Raw genomic sequence first — 23439 nt, 5'->3', positions numbered from 1 at the left:
TCGGCTGAGCCAGGCTGGCAGGGCAGTGCGTGATGTGCTGGCATGGGGCATTGCCCGCCGCCCCCCCCCCCCCTTTCGTCAGCACAAAACCCCACACTGCGGCTTTGAAAAAACAAAGCTGATGGTTATGTGAAAATATGTCCTTTTGGGGCCTGGAGGAAGACTCACTGCCATGTTATGCACATGCGTCTCAGCCTCACAACTAGGCATGGGTCCATAGCACTGGTACGAGTGGAACCGGACTGGGTCTCCAAGGCAGGAGGTGCACTCCTGGGTTTCTCAGGCTGATGTACTGTGGGGGCAGTCCCCGGCCGGGGTCTGACTGCGGTCTCATGGCGACTTCCATGAGGTGGTTCTCGAGGCGGAGAGCCCGGCCTGCCCGGGTATGGCTTGGGAAGGAGAGGCAGATACGGCACCTGGAAGCAACACGGGCTTCTCCCAAGCAGTAAAGGCAGCACTTAGCTCATCAGTGACCAAGATGAGTGATGGCAGGAGTACAGATCCTGAACCCCGATGTCTTCAGCATAACCCAGTACCCAGGCCTGGTTGCTGGGGAGGGTGAGGGGGGAGAGCAGGGAGACCGGTAGAATGGCATCCCGAAGTCCCTAACAATCCTAAAAACTCAATTACTGTAAAACCAACAAAAATACTAACCACATACGGGTAGAAAACCATCTTTTCCCCCCTGCGTTTTAGAAAGGGCATCACAAGAGACAAGAGAACAGCAGAAACTCTGATTTGGACCATGCGGCGATAAGAAGGAACTGAGGGCATGGTCAGCCCACCCTGCCCTTTATCGTCTCAGACAAAACATGAGGTGTAGCAAGTGCGCATGTGTGGACCAAGGGACACTACTACCGGCTCTGGATGCATGGCATGTGTGCATAACCCTCAGCGGAAGAGAATAGGGACCATCACTCGAAGAACTGTGGTATGTAACCTATTGCTTACATCAGCCCTCTGTCCCAGATGACTGGAGGATAACTAATGTGATGCCAATTTTTAAAAAGGCTCCAGAGGTGATCCTGGCTATTACAGGCCAGTGAGCCTAACTTCAGTACCGGGTAAACTGGTTGAAACTATAGTAAAGTACACATAAATAAACGTGATATGCTGGGGAAGAGTCAATATGGGTTTTGTAAAAGGGAAATCATGCTTCACCAATCTATTAGAATTCTTTGAGGGAGTCAACAAGCCTGAGGACAAGGGTGATCCCGTGGATATAGTGTTCCTGGATTTTCAGAAAGCTTCCCTCACTAAAGGCTCTTAAGCAAAGTGAGCAGTCCTGGGATGACAGGAAAGGTCCTCTCATGGATCAGTAACTGGTTAAAAGACAGGAAACAAAGGGTAGGAATAAATGGTCAGTTCTCACAGTGGAAAGAGGTAAATAGCGGGGTCCCCTAGGGATCCGTACAGGGACCAGTGCTGTTCAACGTATGATCTGGAAAAAGGGGCGAACAGTGAGGTGGCAAAGTTTGCAGATGATACAAAATTACTCAAGATAGTTAAGTCCAAAGCTGACTGCGAAGAGTTACAAAGGCACCTCACTAAACTGGGACAACAAAATAGCAGATGAAATTCAAATTTTGATAAATGCAAAGTAATGCACATTGGAAAACATAATCCCAACTATTCATACAAAATAATGGCATTGAGATTAGCTGTTCGCACTCAAGAAAGAGATCTTGGAGAGTTCTCTGAAAACATCCACTCGACGTGCAGTCAAAAACGCTAACAGAATGTTAGGAACCATTAGGAAAAGGGATAGATAATAAGACAGAAACTATCACAATGGCACTATATAAATCAATGGTACGCCCACACCTTGACTAATGTGTGCAGCTCTGGTCACCCCATCTCAAAAAAAGATATATTAGAGTTGGAAAAGGTACAGAGAAAGGCAACAATAATGACGAGGGGGAATGGAACAGCTTCTGCATGGGGAGAGATTAGAACAGGGGTCGGCAACCTTTCAGAAGTGGTGTGCCGAGTCTTCATTTATTCACTCTCATTAAGGTTTCGCGTGCCAGTCATACATGTTAACGTTTTTAGAAGGTCTCTTTCTATAAGTCTATAATATATATAACTAAACTATTGTTGTATGTAAAGTAAAAAAGGTTTTTAAAATGTTTAAGAAGCTTTATTTAAAATTAAATTAAAATGCAGAGCTCCCCAGACTGGTGGCCAGGACCTGGGCAGTGTGAGTGCCACTGAAAATCACCTCGCATGCCGCCTTCGGCATGCGTGCCATAGATTGCCTACCCCTGGATTAGAAAGACAGGGACTGTTCATATTTGAACTATGGAGTTGTGACAGAGGTCTATAATTGTGACTGGTGTGGAGAAAGCGAATAGGGAAGTGTTATTTACCCCTTCACATAACACAAGAACCAGGGGTCACCTAATGAAATTAATAAGCAGCAGGTTAAAAACAAACATAAGGAAGTCAATGCCTAGTCAACCTGTGGAACTCTCTGCCAGGGGATGTTGTGAAGGCCAAAAGCATAACTGGGTTCAAAAATAACAAGATAAAATCATGGAGGATAGACCCATGGATGGCTATTAGCCAAGCTGACCAGGGACGCAACCCCATGCTCTGGGTGTTCCTAAATCCCTGACTATCAGAAGGTGGGACTGGATGAATCACTCAATTACCCTGTTCTGTTCATTTTCTCTGAAGCACCTGGCACCGGCTACTGGGCTAGGTGGACCATTGGTCTGGCCACTCTTACGTGCACGGCTCTGTGACACTCCGCACCCCATAGTGCTATGATTATGGTATGGTTAGAATATAATTACGATGCATCTTGTACAAAATATATCATGCGAGGTGTCAATGGAAAAGTTATGGTTTGCTGGATATGATTATCCTATTTGTATGCATCGTGTTTGTATTTGGAGTTATAAATAACTATGCACCTGTCTTTCAAATGTGTTTGCTCCTTTGTGGGATAACACCCACAGAGCTTTACATCCAGTCTAGCCAGCACGTTGGGATTGGCCTGTCCAAGTGGAATGGCCCATCAACAAAGACAACGGGCCATGGGAAAAGCTTATCCTCACCTGTGGACGCTTCAGTCAGCGAATGAGTAATGGCTGCCATGACTCATCGAAGCATGTGACTAGATAAGGTGACACTGGACTCCATTTTAGTGCCTGTATTTTTCCACAAACTGGGTTGGGAGCTTGGCTTGAAACAAAGAAGTTCCTTCCACATGGAATAAACTGTAAAAGGGGGAAGTGACTTCAACACGCGGTGCCTCACTCCCGCTACAACAAAACTCCTTAGGAACAAAGACTGAACAGGGGAAGGGGGGTCCCAGGCAGGAAAGAAGGAAGCCTGCCTGTGCAGGGAAGCTGGGCGGACAGTTTGTACTATCTAACTATCTAATCCTAGCCAGTTCAGAGAACTTGGATTGCGGTTTTGTTTGATTTCTTATGGTAACGTACTTTGATCTGTATGCTGTTACTTATAATCACTTAAAAGGGAGCCCAGGCTGGTGAGACAGAGGGTTCAGCGATACCCCAGTTCCAGGTTGCATCCCGGGGGGCAAAAGCGTCACAGGTTCCCCACGGATCCTCCCCACCCCCAGATCAGACCCCAGGCTCCCCTGGGCCCGCACTCACCTCGTTCTTCCTGCCCAGCAGGAGGTAGGTGGCCGTGACCTCGTTGTATTTTTGGCTGTTCAGGGCTTCCTTGATCTCCTCGCGGGTGTATCCCATTCCCACCATCACCTCTGGGAGAGAGGGGATGGATTCACTTCTGGCACAAACACCCCCCCTCCCCCGGGGCAGGTGCCATGCGGTGCCCAGCCCCCGCCGGATGGCACAAGCCCCGTGTCCCCTGGGCTAGATGCTGGGCCCATGGGCAGCACCCATTTGCCCAGGTACTACTGAGCCCTGTGGGGGCTGGAATGAAGGGGCCACGTCCCGGCCCTGGGACCCTGTGCAGCTGCCCTGGGGGGAGTCGGACAAGGGTCGAGGCTGTGGCCTCACTCTGTCCCACAGCCAGTCAGCTTGGGCCACTTCAGTGAGCCCTCCCCAAGCCGGCGCCAAGCAGAGCCCCTCCCTGAACCCCAGAGGGACTGCGGGCAAATGATCCCCTGACGGGCGTCCCCCCCTTGGCTATCGGGGTCCAAGCAATGGTGCCCACTCAGCACAGCAGGGCCCTGGGCCCTCACCGATGCGCTTGGTGTCCCCAAAATCCTCCTCAGGCTCCTTGTAGGGCTTCAGCTCGTCGCCCTCGTAGCCGATGTTGATCCATTTGTCCTTCATGATTTGCTGAGAGAGACAGGACAGATCAGAGGGGTTCGGGCCTCCCTGATCTTGAGACCAAGCACCCCTCCCCCTCCCATGGGGATAAGGGACGCGTCTGCCTCCGGCCACGCACCCAACACCCCCCCCCCCACACACAACCCGGACAAGGGCCGTGTCTCCCCCATGCCACGCACCCATCCCCCACACACACCAGGACAGGACCACGTCTGCCTCCCACCACGCACCCATCACCCCCACACACACAACCCGGACAAGGGCCGTATCTCCCCCCTGCCACGCACCCATTCCCCCCCCCACACCAGGACAGGACCACGTCTGCCTCCCACCACGCACCTATCACCCCCACACACACAACCCGGACAAGGGCCGTATCTCCCCCCTGCCACGCACCCATTCCCCCCCACACACCAGGACAGGACCACGTCTGCCTCCCACCACGCACCTATCACCCCCACACACACAACCCGGACAAGGGCCGTGTCTCCCCCCTGCCACGCACCCACCCCGCCCCCACACCGGGACAGGACCATGTCTGCCTCCCACCATGCACCCATCACACACACACACAGCCCCGCACCAGGACAGGGGCCATGTCTCCCCACCACGCACTCCTCCCCCTCCACAACCGGAACAGGGGACACATCTGTCCCTTGCCACTTACCCATCACCCCCCCACACACCGGGACAGGGGCTGTGCCTTCCCCCCGCCATGCACCCATCACCCCCCCATGGGAAGGGGCCAAGTCTCCCTGCCCCGCACCCATCACTCTGCCCCTGCCCCAGGACAAGGCCTGTCTTTCCCTGCCAGGCACCCATCATACCCCCACCCCCCACTGGGACAGGAGCCGAGTCTCCCCGCCCAGCACCCCTCAGGACACAGCCTGCATCTCCCCACTGAGGAACAGGCTGTGTCTTCCCACCAGGTGCTCCCACTGGGCAGCCCCCCACCCCTGACAGAGCTGCAGACCAGGAATAGAGACAAAGGGCTCAGCGCACTCCTTCCAGTGCACCTGGGCCCCATCCCCACTGCTGTGGGGCAGGGAGCCCGGGAGCCCAAATTCTGGCCCCCAAGGAGCCCCCATGGGCCTGTGGGAGCTGCACCTCCCCTCCCTGCAGGCTCCGCAGACCCCACCCCGCCCAGGGAGCTGAGCTCTGTGGGGGCTGCACGGAGCCTGCCTGGGTCCCAGACACCCTGTAATTATCCCCTGAGTCAATTACACTAATTACAGTCATTGGGGAGACAGCGTCAGGCAGGGCCCCGCGCAGGCAGCATCAGCTTAATGAGAGCTCGCCCCCGTGGGGATTGCTGCCACTCGGGGGGCACAGGGCAGAGGGCAAGGATGGAGTCCCAGCTCCACGGACAGAGTCGGGGGGCGGGTAAATGGGGCCACGGAGCACAGGAGCGGCAGGGTGAGGAAGTGGGAATGTTGGTAATACTTTTATGATGCCCCTGTGTGCCTCAGTTTCCCTCTGGGCTTTGCACTGCTCTGCACAGGGTGTAAAGGGTTAAACAGTTACTCCGGGGGCAGAGGCGGGGCTGGGTCACCGCACTGTCTGGGGGCTGCCAATCGGTTGTTCAGGACTGGCCGTAACCGACCCAGATTGATGGGAGGGTCCAGAAAGCCAGTGGCCGGGACGGACTTGCTTCAGGGAGCCGGGGTCGCGGGAGCCCAAGGCCCAATCTCGCAGTCCTGGAGGCCATGGGCCTGGCCCTGCAAAACTGGGGATCCTTGGGGTCCGGCCCACCCAAGGGACTGAGCACAGACCGGCCCTTGTGGGTCCATGACAGGGGAATGCCACGAGGTCCCAGTTCTCCCCGGGGCTCTCACCTCCAGGGTGCAGCGCTTGGCAGGGTTGAGCACCAAGAAGCGGCGCAGGATGGTCTCGCAGTCTGTGGACATGTAGAAGGGGACGCGGTACTTGCCTCGCAGCACGCGCTCCCGCAGCTCCTGGGGGGACGAGGGAGGGGCAAGTCAGGCAGGGTTCCCCCAGCCAGCCTCCCTGCCTGCCCGGGACCTGCCGAGCCATCCCCAGGGACTTGGCTAGGAGCTGGCCCCACTCCCCCTCTCCATACAATGGAGGGTCAACTCCGCTGTGAGTCAGGGACCGGGCTCTGCTCGCAGGTCCCAGCTCTGTGCCCAGGCAATTGGGAAAGGGCAGGCTCTGGCTACAGGGGCCCAGAGCCCCTTCTGTGATGCGGGGTACAAGGCCCTGCAGAAAACACCGCCCGACCTAGAGATTGCCTTTCTGCTGGGCTAAGTGCTGGCCCTGCCACCATGCCCCCCGACACTCCCAGGACCCCCACCCCCCTGAGACACCCCCCCATTCCCATGTCCCCCCCAGACACCCCCTCATCCCCATGTCTCCCCCAGGACCCCCAGACACCCCCATCCCCATGTCTCCCCCAGGACCCCCAGACACCTCCCATCCACATATCTCCCCCAGGACCCCAGATACCTCCATTCCCATGTCCCCCCAGGACCCCTCCATCCCTGTGTGCCCCATGCCCCCCATCCCCCCACCCACCCACCTTGAGGTTCTGCCCATCAAAGGGCAGCGAGCCGCTGACCAGGGTGTAGAGGATGACGCCCAGGCTCCAGATGTCGACCTCGGGCCCGTCGTATTTCTTGCCCTGGAAGAGCTCGGGGGCGGCGTATGGGGGGCTCCCGCAGAACGTGTCCAGCTTGGAGCCCAGCGTGAACTCATTGCTGAACCCGAAGTCGGCGATCTTGATGTTGGCGTCGGCGTCCAGCAGCAGGTTCTCCGCCTGGGGGGGGGACGGGGGGCACAGCAGGGTCCGGCCACGCCCCCACAGCCCGGGGGCTGGGGTACGTCAGGGTCCAGCCCCACCCACAGCTGAGCGGGAGTTGGGGTACGTCAGGGTCAGGCCCCCACCCCCACAGCCGGGGGGAGGGGGTGGGAGGATAGGGGCAGTGCCTGGGAGGGAGGGAACAAGGGGGAGGGGTGCTGGGGCTCTCACCTTCAGGTCTGGTGTTTGTCTGGGGGGAGGGGAAGTACACGGGGGGCCGGGGGGATGCTCGGGCAGTGCCCAGGGCTGGGGGAGGGGAAGTACATCGGGGGCCGGGGGGATGCTCGGGCAGTGCCCTGGGCAGGGGGAGGGGCAGAACCCGGATGGGGTGACTCACCTTCAGGTCTCGGTGCACGATGTTCTTCTGGTGACAATAGTGCACGGCCGAGACGATCTGGGGGCAGAGCTGGCAGTGAGGGCAGCGAAGCGACTGACGCCATCCTCTGCCCCCCATCGCTCCCCCCACCCCCGCTCCCCCCCAGGAGGGGAACGGCCCCTGTAAGGTGAGTGCCCTGCTGCCAGGGATCGATGGCTGGGAAGGAAGCGCCCACCTGGGTTTCCAGGCCAGCTCCCAGCAGGGAGCCCTTAACCCCGCCCCCCCCGCACCACCACACACACATCTCACCCCTTTCACACAGCAAGGCTCTGAGTGCAACCCCCCCCCCCCTACAAAGTAAAAACACTTTTTTATATTTAACACTATTATAAATGCTGGAGGTGAAGTGGGGTTTGGGGATTGAGGCTGACAGCTCATGACCCCCCATGTAATAACTCATGACCCCCAGTTTGAGATTCCCTGCACAAGACGGTCAGCAGCACAGCCCTTCCACCCTCCATTGCCCACCCCCCACTCCACACACACCACTCAGCCTTCACCCCATAGACCACGGCCAGCAACGCAGTGCTGCCACCACCTCACCCACAGAGCACGCGGTCCCCCCCCACAGGCACAGAACATGCAGCCCCCCCCCGAGTCAGAAGCACAGCCCCCCCTCACATGCAGAGCATGCAGCCCCCCAGAGCCATCATCACAGCCCCCCCCAAACACAGAGCACACAGCCCCCCCCACACACAGAGCACACAGCCCCCGAGCCATCAACACAGCCCCCCCCCCACACAGAGCATGCAGCCCCCCTGAGCCATCAGCACAGCCCCCCCCACAGAGCACGCAGCCCCCCCCACACAGAGCACGCAGCTCCCCGAGCCATCAGCACAGCCCCCCCAGAGAACACGCAGCCCCCCCCCACACAGAGCACGCAGCCCCCCCGAGCCATCAGCACAGCCCCCCCAGAGAGCACGCAGCCCCCACGTGCAGAGCCAGCAGCCCCTCCCCACAAAACACACAGCCCCCACACACACACGCACAGAGCACACAGACCCCCATCCCTCAGACTAGAGCTGACCAGAGACCCCGCCCTGAGCTACAGTGACGTGCCCAACAGGGCAGGGGCTGGGGTGCAGAACTCCCACCCTGCTCCCCACAGCACCCCCTGCTGATGGTGGTCAGGGCTCTGGTCCATTCCCCTTTCCCGATTCTGTCCTGACCTGTCTGAATTTTGCCCGGGCTTCCTTCTCCTTCATCCGTCCGTGTGACACGAGGTAGTCGAAGACTTCGCCTGGGGGGGAGGGGGTGCTGTCAGGAGCAGTCGGTAGTGGCAGGGGGTAGTGCCAGGGAACCCGATGCCAGGAGGAAGGCTGGGGTGAAGGGGCTTTGGACAGATGTGCCCCTGCTGGACAGCCGCAGTCTCATGAATGCAGCTTTCCTGCCGGGGGGTCCATTACAGCAGGACATGGGGGGCATGGAGACCCCACACATTCCCCAAGAGCGGCCTCTGGCTCGCCCAGCCGCCCCCTGCAGCGTCCACTGCGGGATGAGCCTGAGCCCAGGTGGCACCAGCCCGCAGGCACAGATGGGAGTCGCCCGAGGAGCCACTGGAACGGGTGGGAATGTGTACGCCCCCCGCCTGGCTCCCAGTGCCAGCCTGTGCCAGGGAGGCAGCTGCCAGGTGGGTGGCACCTGCAGGGGCCTGGTGGCTTGGTTTATTTTAAACCGAGCGAGGATAATTTTAGCAGCATGGGGGGAGCCAAGCAGGGCCTGTGATCAGGAGGGGCTGTGGGGGGAAGGGGGCCCATCACGCCAGGCAGAATCCCTGGTCAGGCAGGGATGTGGGGGGACTCACACCAGGCAGAGACCCTGGTCAGGAGGGAGTGGGGGCATGTCATGCCAGACAGGCCCCTGGTCAAAAGGAACTGTGTGTGTGTGGGGGGGGGGGGGGTCACACTGGGCAGGGGCCCTGGTCGGGGATGGGGAGGGGATATGCCAGGCAGGACCTGTGGTTGGGAGGGGTAGGGTGGGGACATGCCAGGCAGGCCACCTGCCTATCTCCCCAGGCTGTGATTGCTGGGGAGGCCTTTGGGGTGCTGGGCCAGGCTGGCTCCCGTAGCTACCCACAGGCTCAGTGGGTCACAGGGCCAGACTGCACCCCAGGGCAGGCTGGGGGGCCTGTAGAACATTGGCAGTGAGCGGGGCAGAGGGATCTGGGGGCCATGCAGGGAAGGGGTGTGGGAACGCAGAGGGGTCCAGAGCTCCAGGTGCGGCACAGACACACCCAAGGGTTGCAGGGGGCACAGGCCTGGGGGAGCAGATGGCAGTGCAGGGGCAGGGGGGTGCCGGTGCGGCAGGGGGGCATTCTCACCAGCGCTGGCATACTCCATCACCAGGTAGAGTGTTTTCTCCGTCTCTATCACCTCAAACAACTTCACTGTAACACAGAGACACGGGTCATGGCTCAGCTCCCGACCTCACCCAGTGAGCCCCACAGCCCAGGTGGTGCCTGCCGCTGGGGCCCTGGTCCGGGTCTCTCCCGTGGTGAGGCTGGAAGCATCTTCGCTCCCTGTGCAAGTCCCAGTGCCCCTAGCTCCTGGCAGTGTGGACAGGGTGGGCTGGGGAGTGGTGTCTCTGAAAACGCCCTTCGCAGCATAGCATGGACCCCTTCCAGAGGGCTGGGGGCCATGACACTGCAGAGACAGCTCTGATCTGTCATGGCAAAAAGAAGGAAATTCCCAGGCAAACCCCTCAGCTCTGTTGCCAGGTGCTGCCCGGGCCCTGAAGCGATTCCCTGCACTCCAGAGCTCCCGCCCTTGGGCAGCTGGGGCAAAGGGGGGTGGGGTGACCCAGTCCCAACGTCTGGAAATACTCGGGGAAGGTTTGCACTGTCGCCAGCCTTCACTCTACCCCTTGCTGCTGCCCCTGTCTGCTCCCTCCACAGCTCTGCCCTGTCCAGCGCCCGCTTCGCTCCCAGACGCCCTGGAGCCTGCAGACAGCCCCACACGCCGGCCGGGAGATGGCAGACGCGCCCACGGCCGCACTGCCACAGACCAGAACCTCTGCACTCACACGGAGTGTGCTAGACCCTCCTCTGAAATATATGGGTCACAGTCCCCCAAACACCCTCCCAGGATGGGCCTGATCTCCCCTCCCAAACACCCTCACAGGCAGGGCCTGACCCCCCCCCCCCCCAATGTCCCCACAGGACAGCCTGACTCCCACCCAACGCCTGCATCAAACGTTCTCATAGGATGGGCCTGCCCCTCCCTTCCCCCAGACCCATTACTGGACAGGCCTGCCCCCCTCATGGGATGGGCCTGCCCCTCCCCTGATGTCCCCCCCACACACCCTCATGAGAGGGGCCTTACCCTCCCCCCACACCCTCATGGCAGGGTTCTGACCCCTGTAGTTGAGGGACCTGCAGAGGTGCCAGGGTCTGGATCCCCTTAACTAGCAGGGGCAGTTGAGGGTGGAGGAAGGGGCATTCGGGACTGCCATTTGCTCAGGCCCCATCGCCACCGTGCCGCTGAGCCCCAGAGCCAGACCCCCGGACCCCAGCTCACCGATGTTGGGGTGGTTCAGTCCCTTCATGATCCGCACTTCCCGGAAGAGCTGCAGGGGGCAGAGAGACGCGGGGAGGGGGGATGTTAACAGGCAGCCTCACAGCTCCCTCCTCACAACCTCTAGCCCCCCGGGCCTTTCCTTCTAGGGGGCACCAGCTCCAATCCGGCCCCACGACAGGGAAGCAACTGGTTCAGGGGGACAGGGAATGGGACACAGGGCCTTTTCCCCTCTGGAGGGCGCCGGCTCTGATCTGACCCACGGCTGGCGAGTGGCTGAGGGGGACAGGGAATGGGACACAGGGCCTTTTCCCCTCTGGAGGGCGCCGGTTCTGATCTGACCCACAGCTGGCGAGTGGCTGAGGGGGACAGGGAATGGGACATGCACTCTTTCCCCTCAGGGGAGCGCTGGCTCTGATCTGACCCTATGGCAGGGGATGGGCTGGCTCAGGGGTTTGTTCTAATCTGCTCCCCACCCGCAGCTCCTTTGACCTCGGAATTCAACGCTACTAATTAGCAGCCCCTGGAGATGCCTCTGGAGTGTCTGTTACCACAGCGACCAGCCTGGCCTCTGGGTGCTAATTAGAGCAGTGATTTGAGGGAGGGGAGCCTGTGTCAATGCCAGGGGCTGGGGCAGCCAGTGGGAACTGGGGCTGGGAGTGTCCTGGGGTGGGGGGGACAGGAACAGGGCAGGTGCCCTGGGGAGGATGGGAAAAGGGGGCAGGTGCCTGGCAGGGTGGGTGTCCCAGGTTAGCTGGGTGGAGAGGTGCAAGGCAGGGCAGGTGCCCCAGGGGGCCACTGGGCGGGGGGGGGATGTGTCCCCAGGGTAGCTGGGGGTGGCGCTGGGGATGGGACCCGAGCTCACGGTGGAAGCACAGTGAGGAAGTCGCGGGCATGGGGAACGCGAAGGCCAGGGCCAGAGCGCCCCCCCCCCCCGCCCCCCCACGTCCGGAGCACAATGGGCTCTTTGTGGAGCCTGGGAACCCAGCCGCTGGCGTCGGAGCTGCGCTGCGGGCGGCCAGCGGGAGGTGGGGGGCGACCCCCATCCAGGGTGGCCTGGAGCGGCTGCCCCTCCTGCCAGTCCCAGACCTGGCTTCCTCTGTCCCTCCAGGCCCAGCCCCCAGCAACAAGGCCCCAGCCTGGACATTGCCCCCTCCCCAGGGCATGGGGCTGCCAGCCCCTGCAAGGAGTGGGGGCCACTCCCCCCACCGCTCACACTCACCTTCTGGAGGCTTGTGGGGTTCAGCTGCGTCTTGTCAATGATTTTATTGCAACCTACAAACAAACCAGATTCTGGCTGGGGGTGGGGGGGGGTTAGGGCACTCAGTGCCTGCGCCCCCCCACTTCCCTCTGTGTGCCCCATACGCCCCTCCGCTCCCCTGCCCCATCTGCACTTGTGCTATCCTCCAGCAGCACCTGACACCTCAGCCTTCCCCACTCTTCCCAGTGCCCCCCCTTGGAGATCTCCAGTGGACTCCAGAGCTACTGTGCACCCCCCCCCCCAAGTTTACACTACTCCAGAGAGCCCGCCCACATCCCCCACCCTCCCTGGAGTGCTGCCACATGGCTCCCCACGTCCCCCGCTCTCCCCCTCCCATATCCCCTGCCTGCCCTCCCTGGAGCGCTGCCCTATGGCCCTCTGCTCACCCCTCTGGAGTGCTGCCCCATGGCCCCCGCCCTCACTGGAGTGCTGCTCCATGGCCACCCCATAGCCTCCACCCCCACAAAGTGCTGACCTATGGCCCCCGCACCCTCACCTCTCTGCCTGTCAGGATGTGCCGGGCCAGCTTGACCTTGGCGAAGTTGCCCTTGCCAATGGTTTTGAGGAGTCGGTAGTTGCCGATGTGGGGCTGCTCGTCGGTGCAGGAGGCGATGGAGTTCCGGCAGCGCGCACCCAGCGACCGGCTGGACCACGATGAGCCCTTCTCCGAGCGGCTGCTGGCCAGGGTGGAGTGCTGCGGGGGGGGGAGAGACAGCGTCACCTGGGGGCAGGGGGACACCGGGCGCTGCGGGGAAAGAGTCCTGGTTCCCAGCCTCCTGCTATAACTACCAGGCCCCACTCCCCTGCCAGAGCTGGGGCGAGAACCCAGGAGTCCTGGCTCCCAGTTCCCCGCTCTAACCACCAGACCTCACTCCCCTCCCGGGGCTAGTGCAGAGTTTGGGCTGAAGGCACGCTGCTGCCACCCAACAGCTGGGATAAGTCAGCACAGGGGCCTGGGGGGCAGGGCCCAGCCCCATGATTTCCCCAGCCCCGAGTGCCATGTGCCCGGCTGAGCAGGAAAGCCCAATGGGGCGGAGGAGTCACTGTGCTACCAGAACCAACCGGATCCTGCCTTAGGATGATGGCATCACACATGGCAACAGGGAGGGCAGGAAGATGCCCTCCATGCCCCCCCGCCCCAGCCCCCCTTCCTGGGCACTGGCCAATTGGGAACAGGATCAGGAGTACCCCAGGGAAGCTGCTGAGCGGGTGGTCCGGCGGTCAGAGCCCCCCCGCTGAACCCTGGAGTCAGGCACCGCTCGGGGCACCAGGCCCGGCCCAGCAGCCAGAACCACCCTCCCCCACCAAGCCCTGGGGTCGGGCAACCGCTCGGGGCACCAGGCCCGGCCCAGCAGCCGGAACCGCCCTCCCGCACCGAGCCCTGGGGTCGGGCACCGCCCGGGGCACCAGGCCCGGCCCAGCAGCAAGAACCGCCCTCCCCCACCGAGCCCTGGGGTCGGGCACCGCCCGGGGCACCAGGCCCGGCCCAGCAGCCGGAACCCCCCCGTTGAACACTGGGGCCAGGCCCAGCTGGAGGAGCAGGGGTGGGTAGTGCTGGGCAGGCGGTTGTGGGAGGTGCAGCAGGCCCTGCAGGGGAGGCTGCCTGCAGGGGTGACACTGAGCCCAGCCTGCTCAGAGTTGCTGCCCTTGCCGTGTCCTGCAGCCCGCACCAGCTTCAAGGAGACTCCATCGATTCTCCCGTCAGCGAGCAATAACAGGAGAGTCCAGAGAGCAGGAGCGTCTCCTGCCTTCCCCCACGCCCCCTCATACCTGCCACAGCCCCCCCACCTCCTCTCAAGACCTGCCACTTGCCCCCACACAACACAAAGCCCCTCCCCACACAGCGCTGCTGTCCCCCCCAACCCTCACAGCCCTTGTCCCTCAGTACTACAAGCTCGCTATATTGGTGCAGTAAAGGTGCCCCCAAATCCCAGCCTGAGCCCCTCACGGCCCCCCCACCAATGTGCCCTGAATGCCCCTGTGCTCTCAGAGCTGCTGTCCCGAGCGGGCCAGGCCCAAGGAGCCAATCACATTAATGAGCTCAGACAGCTCAGAGCAACTTGGCACCAGGAGCTCACAGATGGACACCGGCAGCAAACCCTGCAGATCAGGGGTGCCCCCCCCCAGAACCACGGGGGGGCCAGGCACTCAGCACCCCACGGCCCCACAGGCCAGACACCTCCTTCCCAGCATCCCAAGGCCCCACATATTGGGCACCCCCTTCCCAGCACTGCTCAGCACCCCACGGCCCCACAGGCCGGGTACCCCCCCAGCGCCACGGGGAGCCCACCGCCACGGGGAGCCCAGCGCTCAGCACCCCATGGTCCCACAGGCCAGGCACCACCTCCCAGCACCCCACAGGCTGGGCACCTCCTTCCAGCACCCCTCAGCCCTGCAAATCAACATCTCCTTCCCAGCACCACAGGGGGGCCAGCACCACAGGCTGGGCACCATCCCCCAGCACCCCACAAATCGGCCCCTCCTGTTAACACTCACGTAGCCGTAGGACAAAAAGGAGGTTAGTGGGTTACAGATTATTGTAATAAACCATAAACTCAGTGTCCTTATTGAGACCATGACTTTTAGTGTCTAGTAAAGTTATGAATTAAGGTCCCAGGCTTGTCTTTCAAAAGTGTTGAGGAAGTTTCCTTTGAGGATGAGGAAAGAGTTCACATAAAGAGTCACCATGCCGTGAAAAAAGTGTTCACCCACAGCCAAGGGTGTTTTTGTCTTTTATCATTTTCCTCTGTGAGTTCATTCGAGAGCGCAGTGACTGTCTGGCTTCACCCGCACAGTAGTTGTTGGGGCGTTTAGTGCACATGTTGTGATAGACGTGTAGGATCCATGGATCTGGAAAGGTGTGTTATGGTGGAGATACGGCTGCAGGTTTTGCATCTGTTGTTCTGGCAGGATCTGGTGCTGCTTTGAGTTGGTGGGTCCTGCTCTGTGGGGAGCTTGCCTCTGATGAGGATCTTGGAGAGGCTGGGGGGTTGTTTGAAGGCCAGAAGAGGGGGTTCGGGAAAGATTTCTTTCAGAGTGGGGGCCCCATCGAGTAAGGATTGTAGTTACCATATGGGTGCCTGTGTGGGGTAGGTGACAACTAGAGGTGTGCAGTCAGAGCGGGATTTATTTCTGCCTGTTCCATGGTGTGTGATCTACTTCCCTGGTGGAGTGTCCTTGTTTGATGAAGGTGGTTTTGAGTGTGTTAAGGTCTGTATCCTGGACTCTCTTCACAGCATATTCTGTGGTATCTGAGAGCCTGGCTGTAGCTAACAGATTTCTTGGTGTTTGGGGTGGTTACAGGATCTGTGGAGGTAGGTGTGGGGATCCGCGGGTTTCCTGTGTATAGTTGGCTGTAGGGCTCCATTGCTGAAGCGGATTGTGGTGTTCAGGAAGTTGATGCTGGTGTAGGAGCATTCTCGAGAGAGTTTAGTTGAAGGGGATGGGGTGGTGGCTGCTGAAGTTGTGGTGGAAACCTATGAGGGAGTTTGTCTGTCCAGAGGATGAAAATATCATGGATGTATCTCAGGTATATCATTGGCTTTTGTGGTGCATTTGTCCAGAAATTCTTCTCCATGGGGCCCCACCAAGAGGTTGGCATATTGGGGAACCATCCTAGTGCCCATGGATGTTCCCCTGGTTTTTGACAAAGTGTTGTTGAATGAGAACTGTTCTGGGTGAGGAGGAAAGGGATGAAGTTGGTGATGTGTTTGGGATGGACAGCTGAGGGTTGTCCATTGTCTTGTAGATATTTGAGGCAAGCACCTAGGCCATCACTGTGAGGGATATTGGTGTGTAGGAAGGTGACATACATAGTGACAAGGGTGGTGTTCAGAGGGAGGCTGTATTGTTGCAGAATTTCTGGAGGAAGTCTATTGTGCCCTGGGGGAAGCCGGACCTTTGTGTACCGAGTGGTTTGAGGATGGTTTCTAGGAGTTCGGATATTCCTTCAGTAAGCGTGCCAGGGCTGACAGGTCTGCCTGAGTTCCCTCATTTGTGCATCTTGGGAAACACACAGAAGGTCCCTGGGGTGGGTTTGTGGGGGATGAAGTTATAGAGTTTCCCTTGGAGTTGTTTGGGGAAGGATTTGATGATATTCTTAAATTCCTGGGTGAATTGTAGTGTGGGGTCATCTTTGAATACTTTATAGCAGTTGGTGTCAGAGAGCTGTCGGTTGGCCTCTCTCTATCTGCTGATCTGATCACTATCTGATATTGTCCTCTCAGCATTGGAGAGGCTGGGGTGGATGTGATGTTTGTTGATTGCAGAGTCTTTTTTTTCCTGAAGCAAGCAATGTAATGATTAAATGTGTGGTTTTGTCCACTGTGGGGCGTCCAGTCAGGCTCCCCACAGAGCAGGACACACCAACTCAAAGTGGCACCAGACGCTGTCACAACAACAGATGCAAAACCTGCACCCATAGCTCCACTGTTATGATGGTCACTGCTCCACACAACACACCTTTCAAGGTCCATGGGTCCTGGACATGCCTAGCACAATACATGGTGTAACCTCATCCAGTGCACTAAACGCCCCAATAATAATAATGCGGGTGAAACCAGACAATCCCTGCGCTCGCGAATGAACTCACACAGAAAAATGATAAAAGACAAACAGCACATCACCCGTGGGTGAACACTTTTCCCAGAATGATCACTCTGTATCTGACCTCCCAGGCCTTGTGCTCACAGGAAACCTGCACAACCCTTTCAAAAGATGAGCCTGGGAGCTTAAATTCATAACTTTACTAGACACTAAAAATCACGGTCTTAATAAAGACCAAGGATTTATGGCTTATTTCAACAATCTGTAACCCACTAACCCGCCTTTTTTATCCTCTGGCTACAGGGCTACACGGGCCACTTCACCTTGAATGGTCTCTTAGAACATGAAGAGACACAATATCCTGGGAACCACACAGCTACAATAGAATGTGTGTTAACTACTTATGCCAAACAATCTGGTCCACCTTTTATTGAGTTGTGATCCTCAGAACCTTTCCCAGCCCTGAAGAAGAGCTCTGTGTTGCTCAAAAGCTTGTCTCTCTCACCACCAGAAGTTGGTCCAATAAAACATATGAAAAACTATTTCACTAGGAGGGTGGTAAAGCACTGGAATGGGTTACCTAGGGAGGTGGTGGAATCTCCTTCTTAGGGTTTTTAAGGTCAGGCTTGACCGAAGCCCTGCCTGGGATGATTTAGTTGGGGATTGGTCCTGCTTTGAGGAGGGGGTTGGACTAGATGACCTCCTGAGGTCCCTTCCAACCCTGATATTTTATGATCCACCTTGGCTCTCTAAAGTGCCAGGTAAGATTTAAGGCTAGAAGCGCTACATCGGCGCATCTGGTGAAGAGGCTCTCTGCTGACGGGAGAGAGCTTAGGTTGGTGTAACTTACATCACTCAGGGGGGTGGCTTATTCACATCCCTGAGCGACATCAGTTATACCAAAGTAAGTGGTAATGTATCTCTGGCTCTGTGAGCTCAGCTCTTAACACAGTCACCTGAGACCTCAGTCCATTGTCGCCCTCCAGCAGAGCCTTGCTGAGTTCACATGCTCGGTCTCTGCGGATCCTCCACGGGTTTCAGCCAGTCCTTAACCACCAACCCCTCAGATCTCCTGCTCTGCCCCACGAGCAGTTTAACCCTTCGGCACCAACTGGGCAGCAATACCAAGTCAAATACCATGTCACTGCCATGCACACCATTCATACAAATATTACAGAAAATTCCCATTTCTGTCACACGTGGCTAACTGGAAATCCAGAGTTTCCTAGCGTTTGACTTTGCAACAGCAATCTTCTTGTATTGAATGTGTGTGGGGTAGGGTGACCAGACAGCAAGTGTGAAAAATCGGGACTGGGGGTAATAGGAGCCTATATAAGAAAAAGACCCAAAAATCGGGACATCTGGTCTCCCTACTGTGGGGCATCTCCTAAGTGCAAACTGAAAACTTGAGTCCCATCCTATGGAACTGAACTGAACCCCTCCTGGGTCACAGGCCAGGCTGAAACTTTTACATCCACCACAAGACACTCTACCTTTTGAGCTAATGGGGTCACTGGTAGGAGACTGTTATCCTCCATGTGGACCAGCCACCAGAGGGGGATGAGATTCACGCTCGCCAGTGGGTGTCACTACTATTTGCTGACAGCAAAGGACTGGTGAGACTCAGGACTCCTGGGTTCCATTTCAGGCTTGGGAGGGGAGGGGAGGGAGGGGTGAGGAGGGGGCTATAGTAGTTATAAACCCTTCTGCCCCTGTGCCCCCAGTCTGTCCCTACCCCCTCTGCTTCCACCCTTCCTCTTGGGCTCCTGGCTTTGTTCCCCACTGTCAGTCTCTCCTGCTGCTATCCCCGCAGGCTGTCCTCACCCTTCTCCCCCCAACCTAGGCCCAGCAGGGGGGCACTGACAACGCAGGAGAGATGGTCTCCGGCCTCTCGGTCTGGGGCAGCCCTTGGCATGGGGGGCCAGATGAGTGGGGGGCAGAGAAAGTGCATTGGTTAGCAGGGGCGTCGGCTGATGAGCCAGTTGGCTGGGGATGTTGGGGGGCAGAGGAGGGCGCTGATTAGTGGGGGCTATGGTAAGGTGCCAGCAGGCAAGGAGGAGGGCGGCCCTTGGCACGGCACAACGATAACGCTGAATCCACACCAGCCGTTTCCCTGGGTGAGGGCCGCATTCCCGAGGGGGGAGAGACTGGCAGCTGCAGCTCTGTGCCAATCGCTGCGATCTCCTTGGAAACGTGTGTGTGTGTGTGTGTCCGTCCGTCCCCACCCCAGCCTCACATCGGCCACGGGCTCAGTACACCGGGGCTCCCCGGCATGCGACCCCCGGGCCCCGCTCCCCTGCTGGACTCGGGGGAGCCAGGCAGCCCCGGCATCTGGTTCTACCCCAGCTGAGCGAGCGTCCCCCCCTGCGGGCTGGGTTCGGGGTCAGCAGGAAGGGCGGCGCACAGCGAGCTCAGGTGTTCGCCCGCAGGGCCTGGCTCCTACAGGGCCCTTCGCACCGCAGGAGGCTCCCGGGGCAATACCAGCCCTGGCCCTGCCCCAGCCACAGAGCATGTAGGCCTGGCAAGGCGAGAGGCCCAGCGCCTCGTAGCTACCATCCATGGGCTCTGAGCCTCACAATGGCTGGGCCCGCTGCAGGGCAGGCCGGGAGGCCCTCCCCTGACACACAGGCCTGGACAGTGATAGGATCCTGCTTCCCAGGGGCTCCCAGTCTGAACTCCACAGGCCCAAACCTACTGGCACAGGGGGCATCATGGCCCCAGCTCTGCCTCAGACTTCTCCCTTCCAGCCTCAGCCTGGCATCTGGAACCTCACTAGCATGGCCTCACAGTGCTACGGCTGGCACTTATCCTGCAGCAGCACCCTTCAGGGCCCTAGGGCTTTGGAGCTGTGCTCCGGCTCCAGGCAAAAACCTGCAGCTCCACTGCTCCGGAGCTGCTCCGTGCTCCAGCTCCGCTCCAAAGCCCTGCTTCAGGCCACTAAATGACACAACATTGGCCCTCGCCTCCTTCCCACCTGCCCTGGCAGGACAGGGCAGAGAAACAAAAATGATGAAAGGTCTAGAGAATATGACCTATGAGGGAAGATCGAACAAACCCAATTCTTTCCGTCTGGAGAAGAGGAGGCTAAGAGGGGACATGATAACAGTTTTCAAGCACATAAAAGACGGTTACAAGGAGGAGGGAGAAAAATTGTTCTCTTTAATGTCTGAGGACAGGACAAGCAATGGTCTTAAATTGCAGCACGGGTGGTTTAGTTCGGACTTTAGGAAAGCTTCCTGTCAGGGTGGTTAAGCACTGGAATAAATTACCTAGGGAGGTTGTGGAATCTCTGTCACTGGAGGTTTTTAGGAGCAGGTTGGACAAACGCCTGTCAGGGCTCAGTCTAGAGAATACTTAGTCCTGCCACAAGTGCAGGGGACTGGACTAGATGACCTCTCAAGGTCTCTGCCAGTCCTAGGATTCTATGACGCGGGGGCAGGAACCGAGGCAGTGCCCGGGGCCATGGGCTCGGGGCCGAGGGGAGGTATTGCCAGTACAGCGGAAGAGCGGAATATCACACAAGAAGATCTTGATGACATTGAGAACTGGAGTAATAGAAATGGGATAACATTTAATAGTGCAGAGTGCAAGGTCATGTACTTAGGGACTAACAACAAGAATTTTTGCTATAAGCTGGGGACTTATCAGTTGGAAGTGACAGAGGAGGAGAAAGACCTCGGTGTATTGGATAATCACAGGAGGATTATGTATGATGTGGCTGTGAAAAAGGCTAACGCAATCCTAGGAGGCATCAGGCGAGGTATTTCCAGTAGAGACAGGGAAGCGTTAGTACCATTATACAAGGCACTGGTGAGACCTTATCTGGAATACTCTGTGCAGTTCTGGTCTCCCATGTCCAAGAAAGATGAATTCATACGTGAACAGATGCAGAGAAGGGCTACTAGGATGATCCGAGGGATGGAAAACCTACCTTATGAGAGAAGGCTGAAGGAGCTTTGCTTGTTTAGCCTGACCAAACAAAGGCTGAGGGGAGATAGGATTCCTCTCTATAAACACATCTGAGCAATAAATACAGGGCGGGAGAAAAGTTATTTAAGTTAAGGGCCAATGTGGACACTAGAACAAATGGATACAAACTGGCCATCAACAAGTTTAGGCTTGAAATTAGACCAAGGTTTCTAACCATCAGAGGGGTGAAGTTCCCGAGCAGCCTTCCTAGGGGAGCAGTGCGGGGCAAAAATCCTACCTGGCTTCAAGACTGAGCTTGGTAAGATTATGGAGGGGATGGTATGATGAGACTGCCTACAATGCCATGTGGCCCATTGGTGACTGCTGGTAGCAAATATCCCCAACGGTCGGAGATGGGGCACGTGCTGGGGAGGGCTCTGAGTTACTACAGAGAATTCTTTCCCAGGTGTCTGGCTCATGGGTCTTGCCAACATGTCAGGGTCCATTGATCGCTGTATTTGGGGTCGGGAAGGAATTTCCCCCCAGGTCAGACTGGCAGAGACCCTGGGGGTTTTTCCATCTTCCTCTGCAGCATAGGGCATGGGTCATATGCAAGTTTAAACTAATGTAAATGGTGGCTTCTCTGTAACTTGAAGTCTTTAAATCAAGATTTGAGGACTTCGGTAACTCAGCCAGAGATTCTGGGTCTATTACAGGGTGGGTTGGGGAGGTTTTGTGGCCTGTGATGTGCAGGAGGTCAGATAGATGAAGAGGAGGTTACATACCTGTAACTGGAGGTTCTTCGAGATGTGTGGTCCCTATCTGTATTCCAGTGAAGGTTATACGCATGCACCATGTGTCCTGGCCGGAGATTTTGGGAGTAGTCGTGTCCGTCAGTCCGCACATGCGCCCTTGCTCAGCCTCATGGTTTAGTCTGAGGGTGGACTGACTCCACCCTCAGTTTTCATAGATTCATAGATTCTAGGACTGGAAGGACCTCGGGAGGTCATCGAGTCCAGTCCTCTGCCCTCATGGCAGGACCAAATACTGTCTAGACCATCCCTGACAGACATTTATCTAACCTACTCTTAAATATCTCCAAAGATGGAGATTCCACAACCTCCCTAGGCAATTTATTCCAGTGTTTAACCACAGACAGTTAGTTCCTTCTCTCCACTGCAAGTGGCACAGATCCGCAGCAGAGGGGAAGGAGGGTGGGACTGGAATTCAGATAGGGACCGCATACCTTAAAGAACCTCTGTTGCGGATTGTGGGGGAGTTAGGGCCCTGCACCCCTCTTCCCGAGATTCACTGCGACTCTCAGCCAGCCAGTAAAGCAGAAGGTTTATTCAAGGACAGGAACACAGTCTCAAGCAGAGCGTGTAGGTACGACCAGACCCCCCTCAATTAGGTCCCTCTGGGAGGTTCAGGGAGCTTAGACCCCAGCTTGGGGTTCCCTGCGTTGCACCACCCAGCCCCAACCGAAACTAACCTCCCAGCCCCTCCCGCTGCTCCTCTCCTTTGTTCAGTCTCCCGGGCAGAAGGTGTTAATTCTCCCCACCCCCGTTCCTGGCTCAGGTTACAGCTCAGGTAGCTCCCTTCAAGGGAAGTCCCACATCCCCACTGCAACCCCCCTGCAACATTCCCAGGTCAAATCTGCCCTGCTCCCTGCTCCGTCACATCTCTCCCCCCTTCGAGACTGAACTGAGCGGGGTCACTCTGACCAGTGACCTGGGGAAGTTCAGGGCTCCCTCTCCGGGACAACGCGTCCGCTATCAGGTTGTCACGTCCCTTCACATGGACCACGTCCATGTCATAATCCTGCAGGAGCAGGCTCCATCTCAGGAGCTTGGCGTTGGCTCCTTTCATCTGGTGCAGCCAGGTCAGGGGAGAGTGGTCGGTGTGCACGGTGAAGTGACGCCCAAAGAGATATGGCTCTAGTTTCTTGAGGGCCCACACCATGGCCAGGCATTCCTTCTCGATGGCCGCGTAGTTCTGCTCCCGGGGTAGTAACTTCTTGCTCAGGTACACGATGGGGTGTCTCTCCCCCTTTTCATCCTCCTGCATTAACACCGCCCCCAGTCCTGTGTCTGAGGCGTCGGTGAACACCATAAAGGGCTTGTCAAAGTCTGGGTTTGCCAGAACTGGGCCACTGACCAGAGCCTCCTTCAGCGCCCGGAGAGCCTCCTGGCACTCCTCGGTCCAGACCACTTTGTCTGGCTTCCCCTTCTTGCACAGCTCAGTGATGGGGGCGGCTATGGCGCTAAAGTGGGGCACGAACCTCCGATAGTACCCTGCCATCCCAATAAAGGCTTGGACCTGCTTTTTGGTTTGAGGAGCGGGCCAGTCTCTGATCACCTCCACTTTGGCTGGTTCCGGCTTTAGGCAGCCGCTTCCCACCCGGTGGCCTAGGTAGGATACCTCAGCCATCCCCACCTTGCACTTCTCCGGTTTTACGGTCAGCCCAGCCTTCTGGAGTCGGTCCAGCACTTGTCTAACCTGGGATATGTGGTCCTCCCAGGTCTGGCTAAAGACACAGATGTCATCGATATACGTCACGGCAAAACTCTCCATCCCCCTCAGTAGCTGATCCACCAGGCGCTGGAAGGTGGCCGGCGCTCCCTTGAGGCCGAAGGGCAGGGTCAGGAACTCATAGAGCCCCAGAGGGGTGACAAAGGCCGATTTCAGCCTGGCATCTGCATCCAGCGGCACTTGCCAATAGCCCTTTGTAAGATCCATGGTGGTAAGGT

General features: G+C 57.9%; 1 protein-coding gene across 1 annotated transcript in view; it reads right to left on the bottom strand.

Annotated features, from left to right (window-relative positions):
* Positions 1-23439, bottom strand: part of MARK4 (microtubule affinity regulating kinase 4) — a 53667-nt gene that overhangs the window by 13306 nt on the left and 16922 nt on the right. The window contains 10 exon segments of the mRNA XM_065570689.1: positions 3627-3736; positions 4181-4280; positions 6107-6226; positions 6808-7044; positions 7424-7480; positions 8632-8702; positions 9783-9848; positions 10978-11026; positions 12197-12271; positions 12732-12929. Coding sequence (XP_065426761.1) covers positions 3627-3736; positions 4181-4280; positions 6107-6226; positions 6808-7044; positions 7424-7480; positions 8632-8702; positions 9783-9848; positions 10978-11026; positions 12197-12271; positions 12732-12929 — 1083 coding nt within the window.

The sequence above is a fragment of the Chrysemys picta genome, chromosome 17, assembly GCF_011386835.1.
Source record: "Chrysemys picta bellii isolate R12L10 chromosome 17, ASM1138683v2, whole genome shotgun sequence".
In the NCBI taxonomy this organism is placed as follows: domain Eukaryota; kingdom Metazoa; phylum Chordata; order Testudines; family Emydidae; genus Chrysemys; species Chrysemys picta.
Note: the sequence above shows the minus strand (reverse complement) of the source record. Positions and strands in the feature narration are given on the sequence as shown.